General features: G+C 40.5%; 1 protein-coding gene across 9 annotated transcripts in view; it reads right to left on the reverse strand.

The window, feature by feature from the left end:
* mid2 (midline 2) overlaps positions 1-18,844 on the reverse strand; it is a 151,435-nt gene that overhangs the window by 43,060 nt on the left and 89,531 nt on the right. For 5 of the 9 annotated variants that reach the window (XM_053505924.1, XM_053505923.1, XM_053505927.1 and 2 more), the window contains one exon: positions 11,969-12,683. In XM_053505924.1, the coding sequence (XP_053361899.1) occupies positions 11,969-12,667 (699 nt within the window). In that variant the 5' untranslated portion in view covers positions 12,668-12,683. Of the gene's footprint in view, positions 1-11,968; positions 12,724-14,349; positions 14,416-18,844 lie in introns of those variants that run through there. The other 4 variants (XM_053505929.1, XM_053505928.1, XM_053505925.1 and 1 more) reach the window with 3 other exon arrangements.

The following is an 18,844-nucleotide window of genomic DNA, read 5'->3' on the forward strand; positions in this document are numbered from 1 at the left end:
AGGTCAGAATTACGCATCACCAGGATAGATAAATTCACCCAAACTGCCTTGAATCAACAGTTGGGGAATGTTTTCTGGGTCCTTTAATACCAATCAAGTTTTGTTTAAATTGTTTAAATTAAACTCCTTTTTAACAAGTTAATATAGGACTCAAAAAATCCCTAAACCATGTCTGTTATTTTTTTCTTTTATTTGAAATACTGCTCAAATCATGCATTTTTGGCTGCCTGAAAATCACTCGGTTTAACTTCTGATCTTTCTCAGTAGCTTTAGGGCGGTTTTTACATTAGGGCCCCGGGATCGTTTCCGAGAACCCAAAGTCTGGTCCATTTTGATCAGTAAGAACATAATCAGCTGGAAAAGGTGGTCTCGAAAAAACAATACAGCGTACTTGGGCACAGATGTGGAACCAATCGTACAATACCTAAGCACGGCAGGTCACCACTGTTTAGACGTGACGAGATCAGTGCCGTCGGTCTCAGTGTGTGGAGAGCAACGTGCCAATCTCATCCTCATGACCTCCACAGTCATACCTGATACAGTAGAAAGGCATGTGAGTGTGTTACTCTTGACTTTTTTTTTCTCAGATATATCAACATATATGCCTAGCATAGGGAGAAGGTTAAACCTCGACTTCTTTTGTCTTTAATGGTGGCTGAGCAAACAAGCTCCACCAGCCACTTGCTGTATCAGACAGTGTAAACACTATAGTGTCCCCAAGAACGGAGATGGCGCTGATGTATTTTCCTTAAACATTTTTTTTCCACACGGACTCCATATTACATTAAAAAAAATTCTTCCTTGAAGATTTCCCCTGCTTGATGTGCAATTAAAGCTACAGATAGCAAGATTGGACGCACATCATTGCCAAGTTCAACAGCTTCGGCCTCTGATGTTGTACCACTAACGCTTGTTATCAACCTACCATATTCTTGATCTTCAGTCCTGATGTAAATCCAGTCTTAAACCCTCATTTGTTAAGAAAGCAGTTGAAGTGCATGTGTACTGTAACACAAGACATTAGGGATTCACTTCCTTAGAGGATCAAGATAAAAGTAGAAATTTGTGTTATTTTGGACAGTCAACAACACAGCATTGTCTGTGCTTTGATTGTGTCTTATGACGAGCAGAAAAGCAGTTTGTTAGGCAAACTACTTATTATATTTAAAAATTGACATAATTCAACAGGGAGAAAAATCTGCCTGGCATGTTCAAGCCCATGGTTCTTCACTTAAAGAAAAAAAAAGAAAAAGTAAACCCCCCACCAATGTGTGTGTAACAATCAAAAGGTGAATTTTTCGTACATGACAGGTGACCAATAAATGCTACAGGCCATCTAAATATTGTTAAAAAACTGCTCTTGACATGATTACAGTACATGATCTCGACAATGAGTGCAGCGTACAATGGCCTCCCCAATCAACAGATCCTTTGGGATGTTGTACAATGGAAGATTTCCGGCACAAACATGCAACTGCCAAATCTGGACATATTGTTTGGTGCAGTCGGTTAATACAGACTACAACACTGTGTCATCAATGCCACTGAGAAGGGTGTTCTTAATAAAGCAGCAAATGTGGATAAACTTCCTATTTGTTCCCGATTTATTCCTCCAGGATGTCTTGCTTTGACACGTCCAGCGTTCACACTGACCTCAGTGGAGAGGAGATACGAGACAGACCCTCTGTCTACCACCACAGCTCATCGAAAAGGTGAGAGATAAGAGCAGCAGAGACGATTAAGCTGAAGTCTTTGTCATGCTGTTGTTGGTCCCTGGGGAACTGGAAGAGGATATTTGAGATTCCTGTGAGGTCAAGGAAGCTAAGGTCTCAGACCTCTGATAATGCAGATTTGTGGCCTGTCACGCACTAGCTGGCTTGTGTTGTGTTGTGTCCTAGAAGGAATGCAATTCTGGTAAAAGCAGCTCCTCATTCCACGGCAGGTGGAATATACTCTTATGTCAGCAGCAGTCTGAGACGAAGACAAGCCACGGGAAATTTGCTGCCCTGGTATGGCCTCTGACATTCCAGATTCCAGCACAGAATGGAAAAACTCAAAGCATCTCTGGAAGTGAGGTGGTGACCCAGAGCTAGGCGAGGCCCGGAGCTAAAGGATCAAAATAGCTCCCAACAGAAACTGGGTGGTTTAAAAGATTTTTCTTTGTTTGGGTTAATCTTTCATGGCATTTAAAAAAAAATGTCTTCACATGCAACCAGAACAGGCTAAACTCTTCTCTGTAGGAGGTAATGAAAGTTCACTACACATGATCCTCAGCAAGCTGTACTGTATTTAGAGATGACTGCATGCTTGGGACTTCCAATGAATAACTAATACAATTTAGTTTTTTTTTTTTTTTTAACAGACAGCCAGATTGTGTGAAAGACATCCCTGGGCACTTTATGGAAACACTAAAATACACTAGAAATGAGGGTCAACTTTGAGTTACACCTTAAAAAAAATACGGAAAAAAAGCCCTAAATATATATATATAAACTAAAAATGTCTCCCCTGAAGATTTCCCCTGCTTTGATGTGCACTAAAAGCTACTGATAGCAAGATTGGACGCACATCATTGCCAAGTTCAACAGCTTCGGCCTCTGATGTTGTACCACCAACGCTTGTAATCAACCTACCGTATTCTTCATTTTCAATCCTGATGTAAATCCAGTCTTAAACCCTCACTTTTTAAGAAAGCAGTTGAAATGCATGTGGAACACAAGGCATTAGGGATTCACTGTTGAAAATTACTTCCTCAGAGGATCAAGATAAAAGTAAAAATGTGTTATTTTGGACAGTCAACCTTGAGTTACACTTAAAAAAGAAAAGCCCTGAGTCTCCCATCTCCTGTCTTTATGCTCCATCCAAACTGTTCTTTAAAAAAAAAAAAGTTAACTAACACTAAATAGACACCATACCATCACATCCATATTTGAGTTCTTCCCAACTTGTTCTTTCCCACTGCATCCACCACAGACCTCCTCACCTGAAATCAGTGCCGGACACCACAAATAGTCTCGTGACAGAGTGAGAACAAACTCCCGTAACCTGACTCTAAGAATGTAGTGGAGAGACTTCTCAGAAGAGGCTGGAGGTCGTTATGAGCGCATGTTGGGGACAAAATCTGAAACAGGAAGTGGTCAGGTGTCCACAGTCTGTCAGCCGGAGTTTTAACTGGACATCTCTAAACTAAGTGATACATTTCTGGATTTATATTCACTCTCTAAATCACACTAAAGGTCAACACAAGACATGTTTCAGAGGCTTTTTTTCCCCTACACAGGTCTACCTCGCAAGAAAAAGTAAGAAGATAGACATCGATTTTATGCAGCACTGTGAAATGAGAGTCTGCTGCGCTGTACGGTGATGCGTACGAAATGCAAGTCATCACCGCGTTAAGGGTTTGGTGTGAATTCCAACTGGTGAGAAAATTTCCAGTGGTGTTACAAAGCTATTTCAATATAATTTTTACACATTTGTGTGAGACAGAAGAAGCGGCGAGTCTTTTTTTATTTTTATTTTTTTTCCCCCACAGGCGTTGAGTGCGACACCTTTGCAAGAATCAATGAGAAACTCCTGAAGCTTTAACCTTAACGACTGGATTAAGCTCTGTAGAATACCACTGGGATGACTTCACTTTGTGACTGGCGTAACTTAACATTAACTATGTATGGAAACAGTTTTTGTAGGGGAAATACACATTTATTTATAAGCATGGTTTAAGTCTTGTTACTCTGTGGACTAGTGGATACCATGTGACTGTTTTACCGCTGGAGGTCAGGTTTGATTCCCGGTCAGGGCACCTACACTAGTCATTGAGGAGTGGCTCACGTCAGTGCAATCCTAGTACTTGTCCCAAGATTGGATAAATTGGAAAGGGGTGTATCAGGTGCCATAACCGGTGTCATATTAGATGTACAGTCATGGTTTCCACAACTAAGTTTTCCTTAAAACCTGAATAGTAATTGCGGAAACCCCTGCAATTTCATGAAGACCTCATATACTATCCGCAATTTTTTAAAGGCTCTTTTCATAGCAATATATAATCTTTCATATGTTTCAACGCTAAACTATTAACAACAATATAATTTACAAATTTTGTTACATAAATATTTAAAAATTCTGCAGGTAAATTTTCATATAAGATATAATACTGTATACCTTTTTTATTAGTACTGTAGAGAGAACACAAAGCAATCGTAGTGGCTTGGTGATGGTGAATTATTACTGTATTGACCGACTTGCATGAATTACTGCACATATGGGGGAAACATCATTTCACATTCACTACACAGCAGTACAGTACTGTACAGTACATTGGTTTACCCTTACATTCTTTTTAAAAAAGTGTTTTGGGGCATATTTAGGGTTTAATCTATAAAATTAGCTATTTCGACCACATTGCTCCGGTAAACAGAGGCTTCTCAGGTTAAGTTTACTCTGAGAAAATACTCAAAGTAGGAATTTTTTTAAATAATTTACGTATCATGGTTATGTTTGGTGTCTCACTCCAAAATTGTTTTATGTATTATTTGTTTATATTAGACGTGCTAAAATGTTGCCATTCCTTTATGATCCTACAGATGGAGCTCAAAACTATTCACCCACTGGTGTGTAGCACAGCAGCATCCTGCGTGACAGGAGTTTGTATCAGGATTGTGGGTGGCGTAGAGCCTTATCCCAGAGGAACGGGGAAACTAGGCAAGGGACACCATGGACAAGGTGCTAATCCATCTTAGGACACAAGAACACACATACTCACTTACTATGGCCAATTTGGAAACAGCAGTTAACCTAAGCTGCATGTCTTTGGACTGGGGAGGAAACTGGAGCACCTGGAGGAATCCCAGCAAGTACAGGGAGAACATATAAACTACATGCACACAGACCTACGATGGGACTTGAACGCGCTACACTCGAGGAACAAGGCCACTGGGATAACCAGTATAAAAAAAAAGAAAAAAAAAAAGATCATGATATCATATTTGCTGGTCCCTGGTGATTCACACCCCTAGAAAATAGTCATAATGCACACTAACATATTAACACACTGCTCAGCCCATATCTCTCTCCCACACGTTACACTGTAAAAAGGCTGGAAATAGGTCAGTCGAAGAAAAAAAGTCAAATCCTTCCTGGGAGTGTGTGAGAGGAGAACCCAGTACTCTCAGCACACAGCTTAGTGTAACGACTCGCCTCTACTGCCTCGCGCTTCCAGGCTTGGAACGAGCCAATAATATCAGCATTAACGTAGTGACCTGAGCATCTCATTTGACTGCGAGAATGTAGAGGAAGTAAGAGGAGAGCCGTGTTGCTCGGCTCGGTTCTTATCGTCAGGAGGTCATATACAGCTTTTTTTTTTTTTTTCTAAAGAGCTTAACATAAGAAGCCCTGACAAATGAGCTGGAACTTGGAATCAACAGCAAGCTGAAAGACTGCTGTGACTTGCAACTGTCAAAACAGAAATTAAGCTGTTAATAGCTTATTTTTCATATGTCGTATTTTAGGTTGACACACACACACACAGACACACTAATCCCTGAAAATGTATTAAAAGATGACTGGCTCATATGCTTCGAAAGCATTAGTGTCCTTTCACATGCGAGTCGTCTCAAACGCGTGAAACTGGTAAAATCAGTCTGAGTTCAGTTAGCGCTCGCAGAGAGTCCCAACAATTCATTAATAATCAAAATAATGGACAAGACGGAATAAAAAGCAAACAAACAAACAAACACACCGCTTTTCAATCAGAAAAGTCTGACCCCATCTGCTTACGTTTTTAAATGGTATGAAAATAATGGAGTAAACCTTTGGTAATCCAGTTCACAGGTAAATATTAGTCACCTGATCTGATCATATCTCTCTCTCTTATTGGAATTAATTTATTCTTTCTGCACATGTTTGCTCTTCATGGGGGTAACATTAGATGATCAAGTTTCTGAGAGGACGTTTTCTTTTGCTTCTGTTCCTGATTGGTAAACTTCGTGAGAACGACTCTCTTCCACAGGTCTTTATTTTTATCCACTGAGCCTCAGACTGAGGAAGGAGCAAATGACCGGCTCCACATCACGTACGTAATAACAAATAAAAGATGAGACAGAATTCTTTTAACCAATCATAACACAGATGGCAGGATTTATCTAAAAAAATTAATAAATAAAAATTGTCCCAGCGCTGCCAGGTTGCCTCTGTTGGGCTCTGGAGCAAGGCCCTTAACCCTGTCTGCTTCACAGGCGCCGTATAATAGCTGATTCTGCGCTCTGACCTCTTAGCAAGAAGCTGATATACGTGTAGAATAAAGGATTTTACTGTGCAGTAATGTAGAGGTGATGAATAAAGGCTAAACTTAACCTAATTAAATACTTTGAGCATGTACCCGCACACTTTATCGGATCAGCATCCATGTTACCAGTTGAACTGAAATCTCTAATCAGAATGAAATAATATTGTTCATGTAAACGCAGCTAGTAAGGGGAAAAAATAATAAATGTAATATTTAGGTGTTTTAAATGAATACTTGATTCTGATTGGTCAGCAGGTGTTGCTTAATCTTTTACAACCTTTCCACAACGGTTTGTATAGATGTGCTTTTTAAAAACATCATTGTTTTGACTGTTAAACCTTGCACAGGGATTTGTACGGCGGATGAAACAACAAAAGCACATTTGACACATTGTGTGCAATTGTTCATATGACATTTTTGTATGAAGAGACAAGAGGGAGGCAGCATGGTGGTGTAGTGGTTAGCACTGTCGCCTTGCACCTCCAGGGTCCGGGTTTGATTCCCAGCCAGGCTCGATTCCCGTCTCTGTGTGCATGGAGTTTGCATGTTCTCCCCGTGCTTGGTGGGTTTCCTACGGGTACTGTACTCCGGTTTCCTCCTACAGTCCAAAGATATGCAGATTAGGCTAATTGGTGTTCTCAAATTGCCCATAGTGTGTGTGTGTGTGTGTGTGTGTGTGTGTGTGTGTGTGCTCTGCGATGGATTGGCACCCTGTCCAGGATGTATCCCGCCTTGTGCACCAAGTCTCCTGGGATAGACTTCAGGTCCCCGCAACCCTGAATACAGGATAAAGCGGTATAGACGGTAAGTGAGTAAGTGAGATTGGAGGGTAAAATAAAATTAAAAACAAGTGGTGACAGGAACTAACTTGATTTGCAGACATTTCACAATATTAAATAAACACAAAGTGTAAGTGTATTGCAATGTAAACTGTTAAGACATGCTGTTACTAAAGTAGGAAATGCCGCACCACACCATCCTGATTACATTACAATAACATCATGCCCAGTTCTGTTAACACTTGCATAAAGGAAAAAAAAATAAAATAATTTTTGACAATGACTTGAGGCGAACAGTGCACATGAGGATCTGCCTTCAACCACTCAATCACCAGCAGAGATGATTTGCGAGCAAATATCAGGGCGATCGTGACTCCAGCAGTCACAATAGTCTCCGAGGCCACGGCCCTTCTGCAGCAGTGTTGGAATACAGAATTTCAAGACACAGCTACAACTCGCAAGACACAAGAAGATTAAAGGTTTGCTGCTCTCTTTTTCTCTCTCCTCAGGTTGTGGATTGGGAGTTCAAAGTCAAGCAAGTTCAAAGTTGCAGTGGAGAAACATTCAAATTAGCTACTGCAATGGAGAAGAGAGAGAGAGAGAGAGAGAGAGAGAGAGAGAGAGAGAGAGAGTCAGTAGTCGACATGCTGCATGAGAAGCCTGCACATAAAAGTGCATTTAAAATGAGTTGTTTCCATTGCTGGCTGGCTTTAACGAATACAGCAGAGCCAAAACTGAGCTACTTTTCCTGAAAACACACATGCTTAAACACTGCAAATAATGAGACCAGTGAGGCCCGTGTACTGTAGGTTACGGGCCTTCTTTCCGGCCACTGGGAACAGCATGCTGAAATTAAATCCTGTCCCGGTGAGTCATGGCAGTTTCTTTTTTTTTTCTTCTTTCCATGTAAGAAAATCTCCGGACAAAGGTGTTGAAACTTTCTCAGGTATCTGCTTTCCTCCGTGCACTACACAAAGCCACTCGTTTTAAACAATTAACAGCTTCCTTGCATGGCCGTATTCACATAGCTGTGAACCAGAACAAGGGGGAGAACAGCACCGATCAGAATTTCCTTTACATGTGGGTGTGTGTGTACAAAAAGGTCAGCATGAATAGGTGATCACAGGGAGATCACATATGCTCTCTGGGCTCGCCGCTGTAATCATGATGCACACGTCTAATGGCAGTCTCTCTCTCTCTCTCTCTCTCTCTCTCTCTGAGAACAGATTACGGCCTTCAGCACATCTCGTATTCACACTGCCCGGTGTACTGCAGGAAACCTGACCTGCTCTCTGCTTGTAATACAAATCCCTCAGTGATTATCACCTAATAGGCAAGTAATATTTTATGAGCCTTTTAAAGGCAAGCCCTATAAAACATTAGGGCTACAACACTATAAATGATATTTCATTGTAACACAACATCAAATTCTCTCGAAGTTCTGCAGCTCCAGTGATGAGCAAAGATGAGTTTTTTCTCCTCATTTATTTGGGTGAATTTCACAGATTTTCTCCCTAATTTAGTCGTGTCCAATTCCTCCCCGTCACTAGGGGGATCTTACATTAAGGCTACTACTACTCAGTCGGGAGGGCCAAAGACTATCATGTGTTTTCTCCGAACCAGTGAGGACAATCTGCTCCTTTTACTTGCGTTAGCTCACAGAAGCCATAGAGCCGTAATTAATGTGGGAGAACTGCATACTTCTCATCCTTCCCCTCTGAGAGAACTCAGCCAATCAGCTTTCTTTAGACCTCTGGCAGCAAGAGGTTACTGAATCGAAAATTCTGAAATTTTGAGTCGAACTCGACTGATACGGTGAGCACTTTACCACTGCGCCCTCCCTCATTCATTTATTCTGTTCTTTTGGTTTATTCCCAGAAGTCTGCACACATTAAGGCTGTCACTATCTGAATTTACACATTTTATTTATACCTGTAATTGAATTCGTTTAGAACATAATAAAGTACATATTATATGTTTAAGCTTAATCCATCCATCCAAGATCTAGGAATTTTTGTATTTCAACTAGGGAGCTATTTATTTGTAATTATTCCCATTTTTATGACTGTGGTAGAACCTCTGGTCAACAATCAGACACTACGGGCAATTTAGGAACGACAGTTACCAGACTTTGGACTGTGGGAGGAAACCGAGTATCAGGAGGAAACCCATCCACCACAGGGAGAACATGCAAACTCTATGCACGCAGACCTGATGAGGGAATCAAACCCAGACCCTAGAAGTGCATGGCGACAGCGCTAATCAATAAACCATCAGTCGGGCCTTAAGCTTAATAATGTATCGCATTTTCTAAGTAATAATAAAGCGAGTCTAGTTGAAAAAAACCACCATCCTCATTTCATATTTCTTGCTGCTACAATTATTAAACAGTGTTCGTTTGTTTCACCTGAGTGCTCTCTCTCTCTCTCTTTCACTTTGTGTACGTGTGTGTGAGCTTCAGCCAAGTTCTTTGCTTTGTCTCTGTGTTTTGGTCCTGATTCAGCAGCCGTGTGCTTTGTGGTTGTCGAGCGCTGATCAAAGCCTGGCTTTATCAGAGTGCAGACTCATCTACTATGATAATAACTCCGGCTGAAAAGAGCAGCAGGACAGGGTTGCAATCTCTTTCACACTTCACGGTGAGGACTGTAAACACACTTGCAAACATGATGTAAATGCTGGGTGCATGCTTAGACTATGTGCAAGATGAGTCAAAACAACCCAAGTGCATAAAACCTAAAAGAAAAACAAAAAACATGAAGCTCATATAAAGCATGTTCAGCCATGATGAGTGCTTTTTTTTTTGCATCTTATGACTGAATGCAGCATTATCTCAAACAGCCTTGAGGGAAACCAGCAGGAAATTCCACATTTATGAAGAGGACAATGATAGAGATCAGCTGGACTCAGCTGAAACTGAGCCAATGAACCATCTAATGTCAGCAAAAAAAAAGTCTGCAAGATATAGTGTGAGGCTTAATGTGGAGATGATTCATGTAGTTTCACTTGTAGAAAGAAAGGAAGCAGTTCACTGTGATTACTGGCAAAGTCACTGAAGCAACACAATGTCATAATCTAGATGCAATACTCCACTGAGAATTAAATTTTCAGGATATATACATATATATTCCTGTAATATTTAACAGCCACACATATTCAAGGAGAATATCAACACATTTCATCCTGTCAGGGGAAACATTCAATTTCTCATTGCTAACTGGTTTTAAGATACTGTACGCTCACCTCTGGACACACCTTCTAATTCACTGTTTTTAGTTTAGCGATTTATTTCCTACGTTGTAGAACAATACTGGATATTTTAAAGCCATAACACAATCATATAATCAAGTAACAACAACAACAACAACAACAACTACAGTCAGTTGTTATTTTAAGACACAGAGATCAGTTGTTCTGGAACAGTTCTTGCAAGAACAGCATTGTCAAGTGTGTTTGAGTTATTTAGGTTTATTTTTTTTATTCTAGATACTAATACTGGATTTTTTTTAACTACTAAATAACACACATGGAATTAGGCAGTTAAGTAACAACACGTCAGTTGTTATTTTAAGACATGAAGGTCAGCTGTTCTAGAATAGTTCTTGTAAGACTGGTTCTCATGAAGACCATCCCAGGAAAAACAAGACCAAAATTTACCTTTGCTGCAGAGACGCTCATTTAGAGTCACCAGCCTCAAAAATCACCAATTATCAGAGTCGTTATAAAGGCTTTACAAAGCATAAGTAACAGACGCGTCTCAATATCAACTGACAAAGGAGATTATTGCATATTTTCGATGCCATCCAGTATTGTTTAACAATGTAGAAAGAAATAAAAAAACAGGAAAGACTAGTTTAAGTTAGAAGGTGTCCAAACTTTTGACTGGTAGTGTATTTGCTCTTTAACTTCTTAGCACACTGTATACTAGCTGATTTGCAGCTGTTACATTTCTGTGATTTCTTTCTTTGCCAGTATATCAATAGTGTTACCAAAGGATGGGTTTCACTGCAAACCGAGATAACTCCATTTAGTTTTTGCAAAGGATGCCAAAAGTATTAAAATCTAATAATATATTATTTTTGTGCATGTTTTCCAAAATGTTATTTTGAAATTGTTTTGATCATATCAGTGTGCTTTTTTTCTTTTTTTTTTTCATTTATTATTTTTGCAAAAACGCTATAAATCCCACAGTTTTGTCACAACAGATAAATCAGCCTGCAGTCGTGTTTCTGGCAATATGAAATTTATCAGTAGTATGTTGGTGGAAAACAGCTGGCAACAAATAAAAAAAAGGGGAAAATGTGTTGGATTTTGTTGCACACACAAACTTTTTTTCAGTTACAAAGACTATCAAAGATCCTGAAAAACATTTGTAAAAAAATAAATAAATAAATAAATGCATTATCAGCCTCCTCGTCTACTATTCTGCCAGGTGAAGCAGTGGCTCATCAAAAAAATGACTCCACGACTGCAGGAGTCACTGCAACCGCAGCAACAAACTGAAAAATTGTTCTCCATTTCAGTTCATTTAGGGCTGGTGATATTTTGCCCAGCTGGTAGTTTCGCTTTATGATCATGTGGCAGAAAAAAAAACAGCAAAGTGATTGTTCTTTTTTTTTGCTATGAAATGCAGGCATTTTCAAAAAAAAGCATTTCACAACAGAAAAAAAGAACCCTTCTAAAAGAAGACTATAAACCGTTTGCATCACTGTTTGCAAAAGTTGCTTGGTTATCGGTTGCCAGATTGAGTGAAAGTCCAAAATATGGCATTTATCTCGTTTTGCTTGGAAACCCCCTCATATATCTACTTCCTGTTTCAATTTATGGTAGAACACTAAACTCCAAGAGACGGTCAAAAAAAAGAAAGTCAATGTGGCACTACAGCAACAAAGAAGAGAAGTCGCGGGCTTACCTTAAGCTTGTCGAAGCGCTCGCTGAGAGACGTGACGTGGTGCTCGCGGTGCCGGCCAACCAGCTTGCACAGGGTACAGATAAGCTGCTCATCTGTAGCACAGTACAGGCTCACTGTCTCACTGTCATGCTCGAGGCAGGCCAGACCACGCAGATGCCCGTCACCTGCAGGTTCCAGCAAGCGATGGCTGGTGAACGGCTTCTTGTTGGGATGCGTGGCACGCAGGCAGCGCTCGCAGTATGATGCCTGGCACGTTGCACACGTCTTCACGGCGTCACGAGGAGGCTCCTGTTCACAGAACTGGCACGGTACGCGCAGCTCGGCCGACATGGCGCTGCCGTTGGCGCTGCCCCCGGTGGGTGTGGCGCTGCGGGGCCGGGGTGGCGGTGGCCGAAGGCGGCTCTCGCTGGGTGAGCCGGGCCCGCTAAAAGAGGCCTTCTGAAAACGATCGATGATGTTCTGCAGCGTCACATTGCGTCTCAGGCCGTCGAGGCCGCGCGGGCTTAACGTGATGACGTGGCGGCACGTTGGACACTGGAAGGCCGACACGGACTCGAGCGGCTTCGCGCCGGAACAGTGAGACACCAGGATGCGATGGGCGCAGCTGAAGCACAGGCTATGGGCGCAGGGAAGCAGCAGAGGGTCCTCAAACAGCTCCAGGCAGATCGGGCATGTCAGCTCCGACTCCAGGGTTTCCATCTTCAATGGGCCCGATCTAAAGGCGACATCAAATCCCACAGAAGCTGGTGAGTCACCTGCGTGGCAGATAGCCAGGGGGTTAGTGGCAAGCTGGCACCCCTCTGCGTCCAGGCAGCATGGGGAGAAGGGCAGGGGGCAGCTAAAGTGACATTCCACTCCAAATTCCCGGTAAATTCCTGATCTAGTCAATATTATTAAAATATTAGAATATATGTGGAGTGGAATGTCACTTTGGCACAAAGCAGGCTGGTTAATGCTGGCAAACAAGTTAAGCGACAGAAGCATTCATCTCAATCAGTACACTTTAATGTATCGTACATGACAAAATGATATGTTCTGCTTAACTACACTATACGAGGTTAGATCTAGAGACGGGTGACAATTTAAATGAAACACACAGCTGATGCTGGGTTTGGGTCGCTTTGTCGCTCTCTCTCTCTCTCTCTCACACACACACACAAAGAGATGTAAATCAATTACTTTAAATCAATACAATGTTACTTTGAAGGACCACCTTTACCACGAAACAAAGCATTTCCTTCTTTTTCATTTAATTTGTCACCCGTCTTAAAAAAAAAAAAAAGTAAAGGAGCGTCAGCTTATGGAGATGTTAGTAAGAGCTGCGACATTTGCACGGATATGACACACACACACACACACACACACACACACTTGACTTACTATCATTGTGAACACCTTGCACTGATGTAATTATTATCGTAGCAAATACAGTACTACGGCTTCAAACCCATCCTAACCTCAGTTACTGTATCTTTAATAACCTTCTTCATTTAATCAGCAATAAAACTGAGGCACTTTTTGTTGGTAGCCTTCATCAGATCCTTTCTTCTCCCATATCTCAGTTTGCTTTTGATGGTCAGGTTATCACTTTGTCCTCTACAGTCACTAACCTGGGGGTTCGGTTTGATCTACAGCTGACTTTCAGCAAACATATAAAACGCCCGTATAAAACATCAGTTTACCATCTACGAAATATCTCCAAACTCCGCCCCCTTTTAACATATTCCCAGATGCAGAGAAACTTGTTCATGCCTTCATATCATCAGGGCTGGATTACTTTAATGGACTCTTTGTTGAGATCCCTGTCAAGGACATTCAGAAATTACAATAAATCCAAAATAGTGTCGCTAGAATCCTAATGAAAACCAGGATATTTGAATATGTTGAATATAAAATCTTGTTGTTAACCCATAAATGTCTCACTGGCCAGGCACCATCTCATCTGCAGGAGCTGATCTCTGTACAATGTTCTAACCGCACCCTTATGACCCTCAAAGTCCCATTTACCAGACGAGCCACACAGACACTGTTAAAGCTAACTTGAAGACTTTTTTATTCAAGAAAGGTTACAATGGTTGATGTGGTTTTATTTAATTGTTTTATACTTTTTTTTATCTTTTCTCTTTTTTATCTAAAAGTTAGCACTTTGAGATTTAATGAATGAAAAGTGTGTTACAAATAAAATGTATGATTATTAATATTAACATAAAAAATTATGCTAAAATCATGTCTGTCTGTTTTTCTCTCTCTCACACACACAGACCCTTCCCAAGATATCACTATGCTTCCTTCAGCCAAGACAACAAACACCTCAGCAAGTGAACTGCTGTCTTCTGAGATTTAAATAAATAATAATTAAAAAAAACCCTCCTTATTTTTACCTTCCCTTTCCTCTTCAGACAGCTGCCTGTGTCCCTGTAACGGCCCGAGAGAGCTACATTAGAAAAGGGAATTCGGACTCATTTGAACTGGCCTGGGATACGACCGGTGCACGATATGAATAAGATACTCTGTTATGCAGGACATTGAAACCTTTCAGTGGAGGCCGTCAGGGGACGCGATTAAAAATAAGCTGGCGTCATTCAGAAAATAAATCTGAGGTACGTAGAGCGGCTAGGACCGGCATTAACCTGTGATTTATTTGGAATTTTATTTGGCTTTTGGGAAAACCGGATCTCAAATCTTAAAAAAAAAAAAAAACAACAGATGCCGAGTGCTTCGAAGGAAGTGTTTTATTCGGAGGATCATGTGACCAATTAAAAAAACCACCGTGAACCTTGGATTTTATCATAAATTCCCAGGAATGATTAACGCGTATTCTGTAGCCTTGAACGTCCCCAAGTAGTCGCGCGCTGCACTGAATAGAGATTCGAAACACCCTGGTACCTCGTTCACTCACTCACTCGCTCACTCCGGGCTCATATACACCCCGTCTGTGACAGCTTTATGTTACTGTCTGAATTTATGAAAAAATAAAGATTATGATGAAACGCTCTGGGAAGAAACTATGAAAAAATGGGCATTTTAGTTTTATAGTCGGTGATACAATCAAGGTGTTGATTCAGTGTTTTATGAGACATTTGGATGCTGGTAATAACGGAGAAAAATAGCTCATAAACTCTTCTTACACACACACAAACAAACACGCACACAAACACACACACATGCTTCGCAAACCAAGTTAGCAGCAGGAAACACCGGAATTAAAGCTGATGAACGTTGTTAATGCGGCCTTATTAATATTTATCACTCTTTCAAGAACTTTGCACGTCTTTGCCGTGAGTTTTTGCTCAGCCATTTGGCATCTTATTGATTATCACCTCAGGACACATTTATTTTTTTATTTTTTTTTATGATTTACATACTCGTCATATTCAAAATCAAAACACCAGCCTAAATAAGCAAAGGTGCAAAAAAAAAAAGAAAAAAAAAAAAAGATCAATTTCATCTTAATGCATCTCATCTTCTACATTTCGAATCAACCCATCATGTGTCTTGCTCCGGGGATGTTTAGATGAAAACTTGGCCACTCACACACACACACAGACACACAGACATAGCTACAGATTCAGACTGAATTGATCTAATGAAGTCTTTCACAGCGGCGCAGCACGTCGAATGGGCCGCACAAGCCTCCTGTGATCACCTCGCGACATGGAGTCTCCGTGATTAAAGTGGCGCCGTGTAAATTTCTTACTGGAAAAATAAATAAGCTGAAGTAAGTAGATAAGAGGCAGCGTCCTTGTGTAACCTTCATGTTCCTGCGCGCTCCGTCTCAAGGTGACTTACTGGTCCATGTAGTTAAAAAACAACTACTATCTTAATTTGGGAAGGTCATGAGACGGAGCAAAGGGTGAGAAGGTCTTAGATGAATATCAGGGTGAACTCTGACCTCAGTGCTTTAATCAAATCTCATGTTCTGAGATGAGACACAGAAGGATTCTCAGTGAGGAGGGACAGAGGGAACACGTCAAGGTCAACTGGGAAGAAGAATAAACACGTGAATAAACTGCATACTACCTTTGTAAAAAGAAGCCCTGAAACAACAGCTTCATTAAACACACACACACGCTAACACACGCACGCACACTATACATTAATCTTTTAAAAGTAAAGATGTTTTTAACACCAAACTACACATGTTTACCTGGGTTAAAGCCTTTAAACTTGTTTGTGTGTGTGTGTGTATATATGTGTATGCTGATGAACTGTAATCGGCCGTAAGGTGCAAAGCACACACGCCACGGCTTGTTTGAGTGTAGAGACGCCCACAAAACACTGAGCAGAAAATGAGAAACTGAAAATGCAAAAATGACATGGACACAGACATGGACAAAGACATGGACACAGACTGTTAGCAAAATCTGGAGACGACAGGAAAAAACTTAAATGATAACGATTATACTGCAGCATTTTTCACCCCCAACTGAATCGAACTCCTCGTCTTACTTTCTCTAATCTATGGATCTGTGTTGGCTTGCTTTCTTTAATTAGAGCTAAAGATATGAAATGTAATACGACTTTCACAAAACTTTCATTACATTTGTGTGTGAAGAACAAAGCTGTTTCAGTGTGACACAGTAATCCTTGTACAACTGCAGGAACTCATCACAGATCATAATGTGAAGCTGATTAATCGAGGTTCACATGAGTCGGCCTGTATATACTGTATATACAAATTCACACAAAAGTTCTCACGGGACACAGACGTGTTTTTTTCCCCCTAAACAGGATTTTTATAAAAATTTCTTGTGTGAATAATTTGTCTGATTACACATTAACAATAAAATCATTTGAACATGACCTGATACTGTATGTAAGGCGCTGTGTTGTCCTGACTTTTCCTCTTTTTTTTTATCTTTTCTTTAAATAAAAAAATGAAACAAAACCTATTTGCAAACAATCTTAGTGTCAGTACGCAGAGAAATATAAAACAATTAGCATTTTTAATTAATATTGTTTCAACGAGAGAAAATAATACTGAAATTGCAGTTTTTAGGTGCACATAGAGTATAAAATCAAAAAGTTAGGCATTTGAAATTTTTAGGGAAACAAGATTGGTCACTTCCATGTTGCAGAAACCTCAGAAGTAGCTTATAGTATTATAATCTTATAATTACAGTAAGTGATCGTACGAGTTCTCACTGAACTGGAGAGCGTATGACGATGTCTGCGAGCTTATTTTAAAGGTAGCATAAAAACACCATGTTGGGTGGGGGGGGGGGGGAGGAGGGGGTTTGGCTCACTCACGCCACAAACACAAAAACAAATTGTGTCATGGTGTGGCGTTTTGGAGACAATGACAATGAGCCTTGTGTAAACAATGGGGACATTTCATTTGTTAAAGTGACTTGTGGACAGCTCTTCCTTGAATTATATTTGGACAAAGATAATCATACTGTACAATAGAGTGTATAAGTTTTCTTATAAAAATAGATTTTAACTGTTACACAGACTGTAATGAATATATATTTAAAGATACCACGGTTTGGCAACAGATTAACTTAATGTTCTTAAGCCCGCTGAAATCACTCCAAACTAATTATTTTTCTAAATCTATCCAGTTCTCTGTGTTGGTAGTGTGGACACGGGACACATACAGCTACTGTACGACCGTGGGTATGCTATCTGACCCTGTATGTGAACACTCAGTAAAGGTCAGTGTAAGGACGTTTCTGTATTCTGATCTTGCAACAACAGACATTTCTAATACATATATTTAGTTATTTATTTTTTTTAATCTGACCTACCTATCCGATGACACAATTTCAGCCTCCTCTAGTCAGTCTGAGAGTCACTGAGTGCAGGTCCCTGGCGTGTGTGTGTGCCTCATGATAGGAGTGTGTGGTAGAAGTTCTGCCTGAGCTTGTGGGTCAGTTGTTGCCTGCTGGCCCAGACTCCCTAATGGAGCAATTCATCTTCTGTCAGCCTGCAGCTGGATACGAGTGCCACATGTTTTGGGTAAAAGCCCCGAACTGGAGATGAGAACTGAAGTTCACACCACCTGTACTAGAGCCCTGATCGATTTAGAGTGTAGCACTAAGCCTACTGGAATCTTACTGCCATGTTATCATGGTGAATCTGTAGTGAATGACCAGCAGCGAGTACAGGCCAGGCGTTATTATAACCGCTTCAAGATGGACAAAAGTACTGTATATGTACATCTGACCAGTATTCAGCACCATGTGGTTTTTAAGTACACGACCAGTCAAAAGTTTAAACACACCCTTCTAATTCTACGGTCTTTCCTGATTTTTGTTGATCTATTTTTTCATTGTAAAACTGCATCCAAAATATACAATAATCACAATTAAACAGTTGATACTGAGATGTGTCTTATTTATGCTTTATAAAGTCTTTATAACATGTCTAATTGCAGTTTTAGGTAATGAGGATGGTAATCTTTAAAGGGACTTCTCTGCCACAGACTAAAGTTTTAGTCTTGTTTTTCCTGGGATGTTCTTCACGAGAGCCAGGTTTATTATGGTGCTTGATGGGTTTTGCAAACACACCTGACACAATACTGTTCTTTCAAGAACTAATCCAGAACAGCTGACCTTCATGTCTTAAAATAACACCTGGCTGTAGTTGTTATTGTTACTTAATTACCTAATGTTAGTATTTATATGACATATACTGGTACTTAATTACCAGTATTGTTCTAGAATGTAGAAAATTTCCGCCTTTTCTCTCACAACATCCAGTCTTCCTCTAAAAAGGCTCATCGCTAGATTTCAGGGGGCGTGGTCACGGGGCAATTAGCCCCCAGTGTATTAGTGAGTTCGGGTCCTGATGCCAGACCTTCACATGGTCTGGCATGTAGTTGATGTTTTTTTTTTTCCCGAAGGTGTTCAGGTGGGTTGAGGTCAGCGCTCT

The sequence above is a fragment of the Clarias gariepinus genome, chromosome 10 (genome assembly GCF_024256425.1).
Source record: "Clarias gariepinus isolate MV-2021 ecotype Netherlands chromosome 10, CGAR_prim_01v2, whole genome shotgun sequence".
Classification (NCBI taxonomy): Eukaryota; Metazoa; Chordata; class Actinopteri; order Siluriformes; family Clariidae; genus Clarias; species Clarias gariepinus.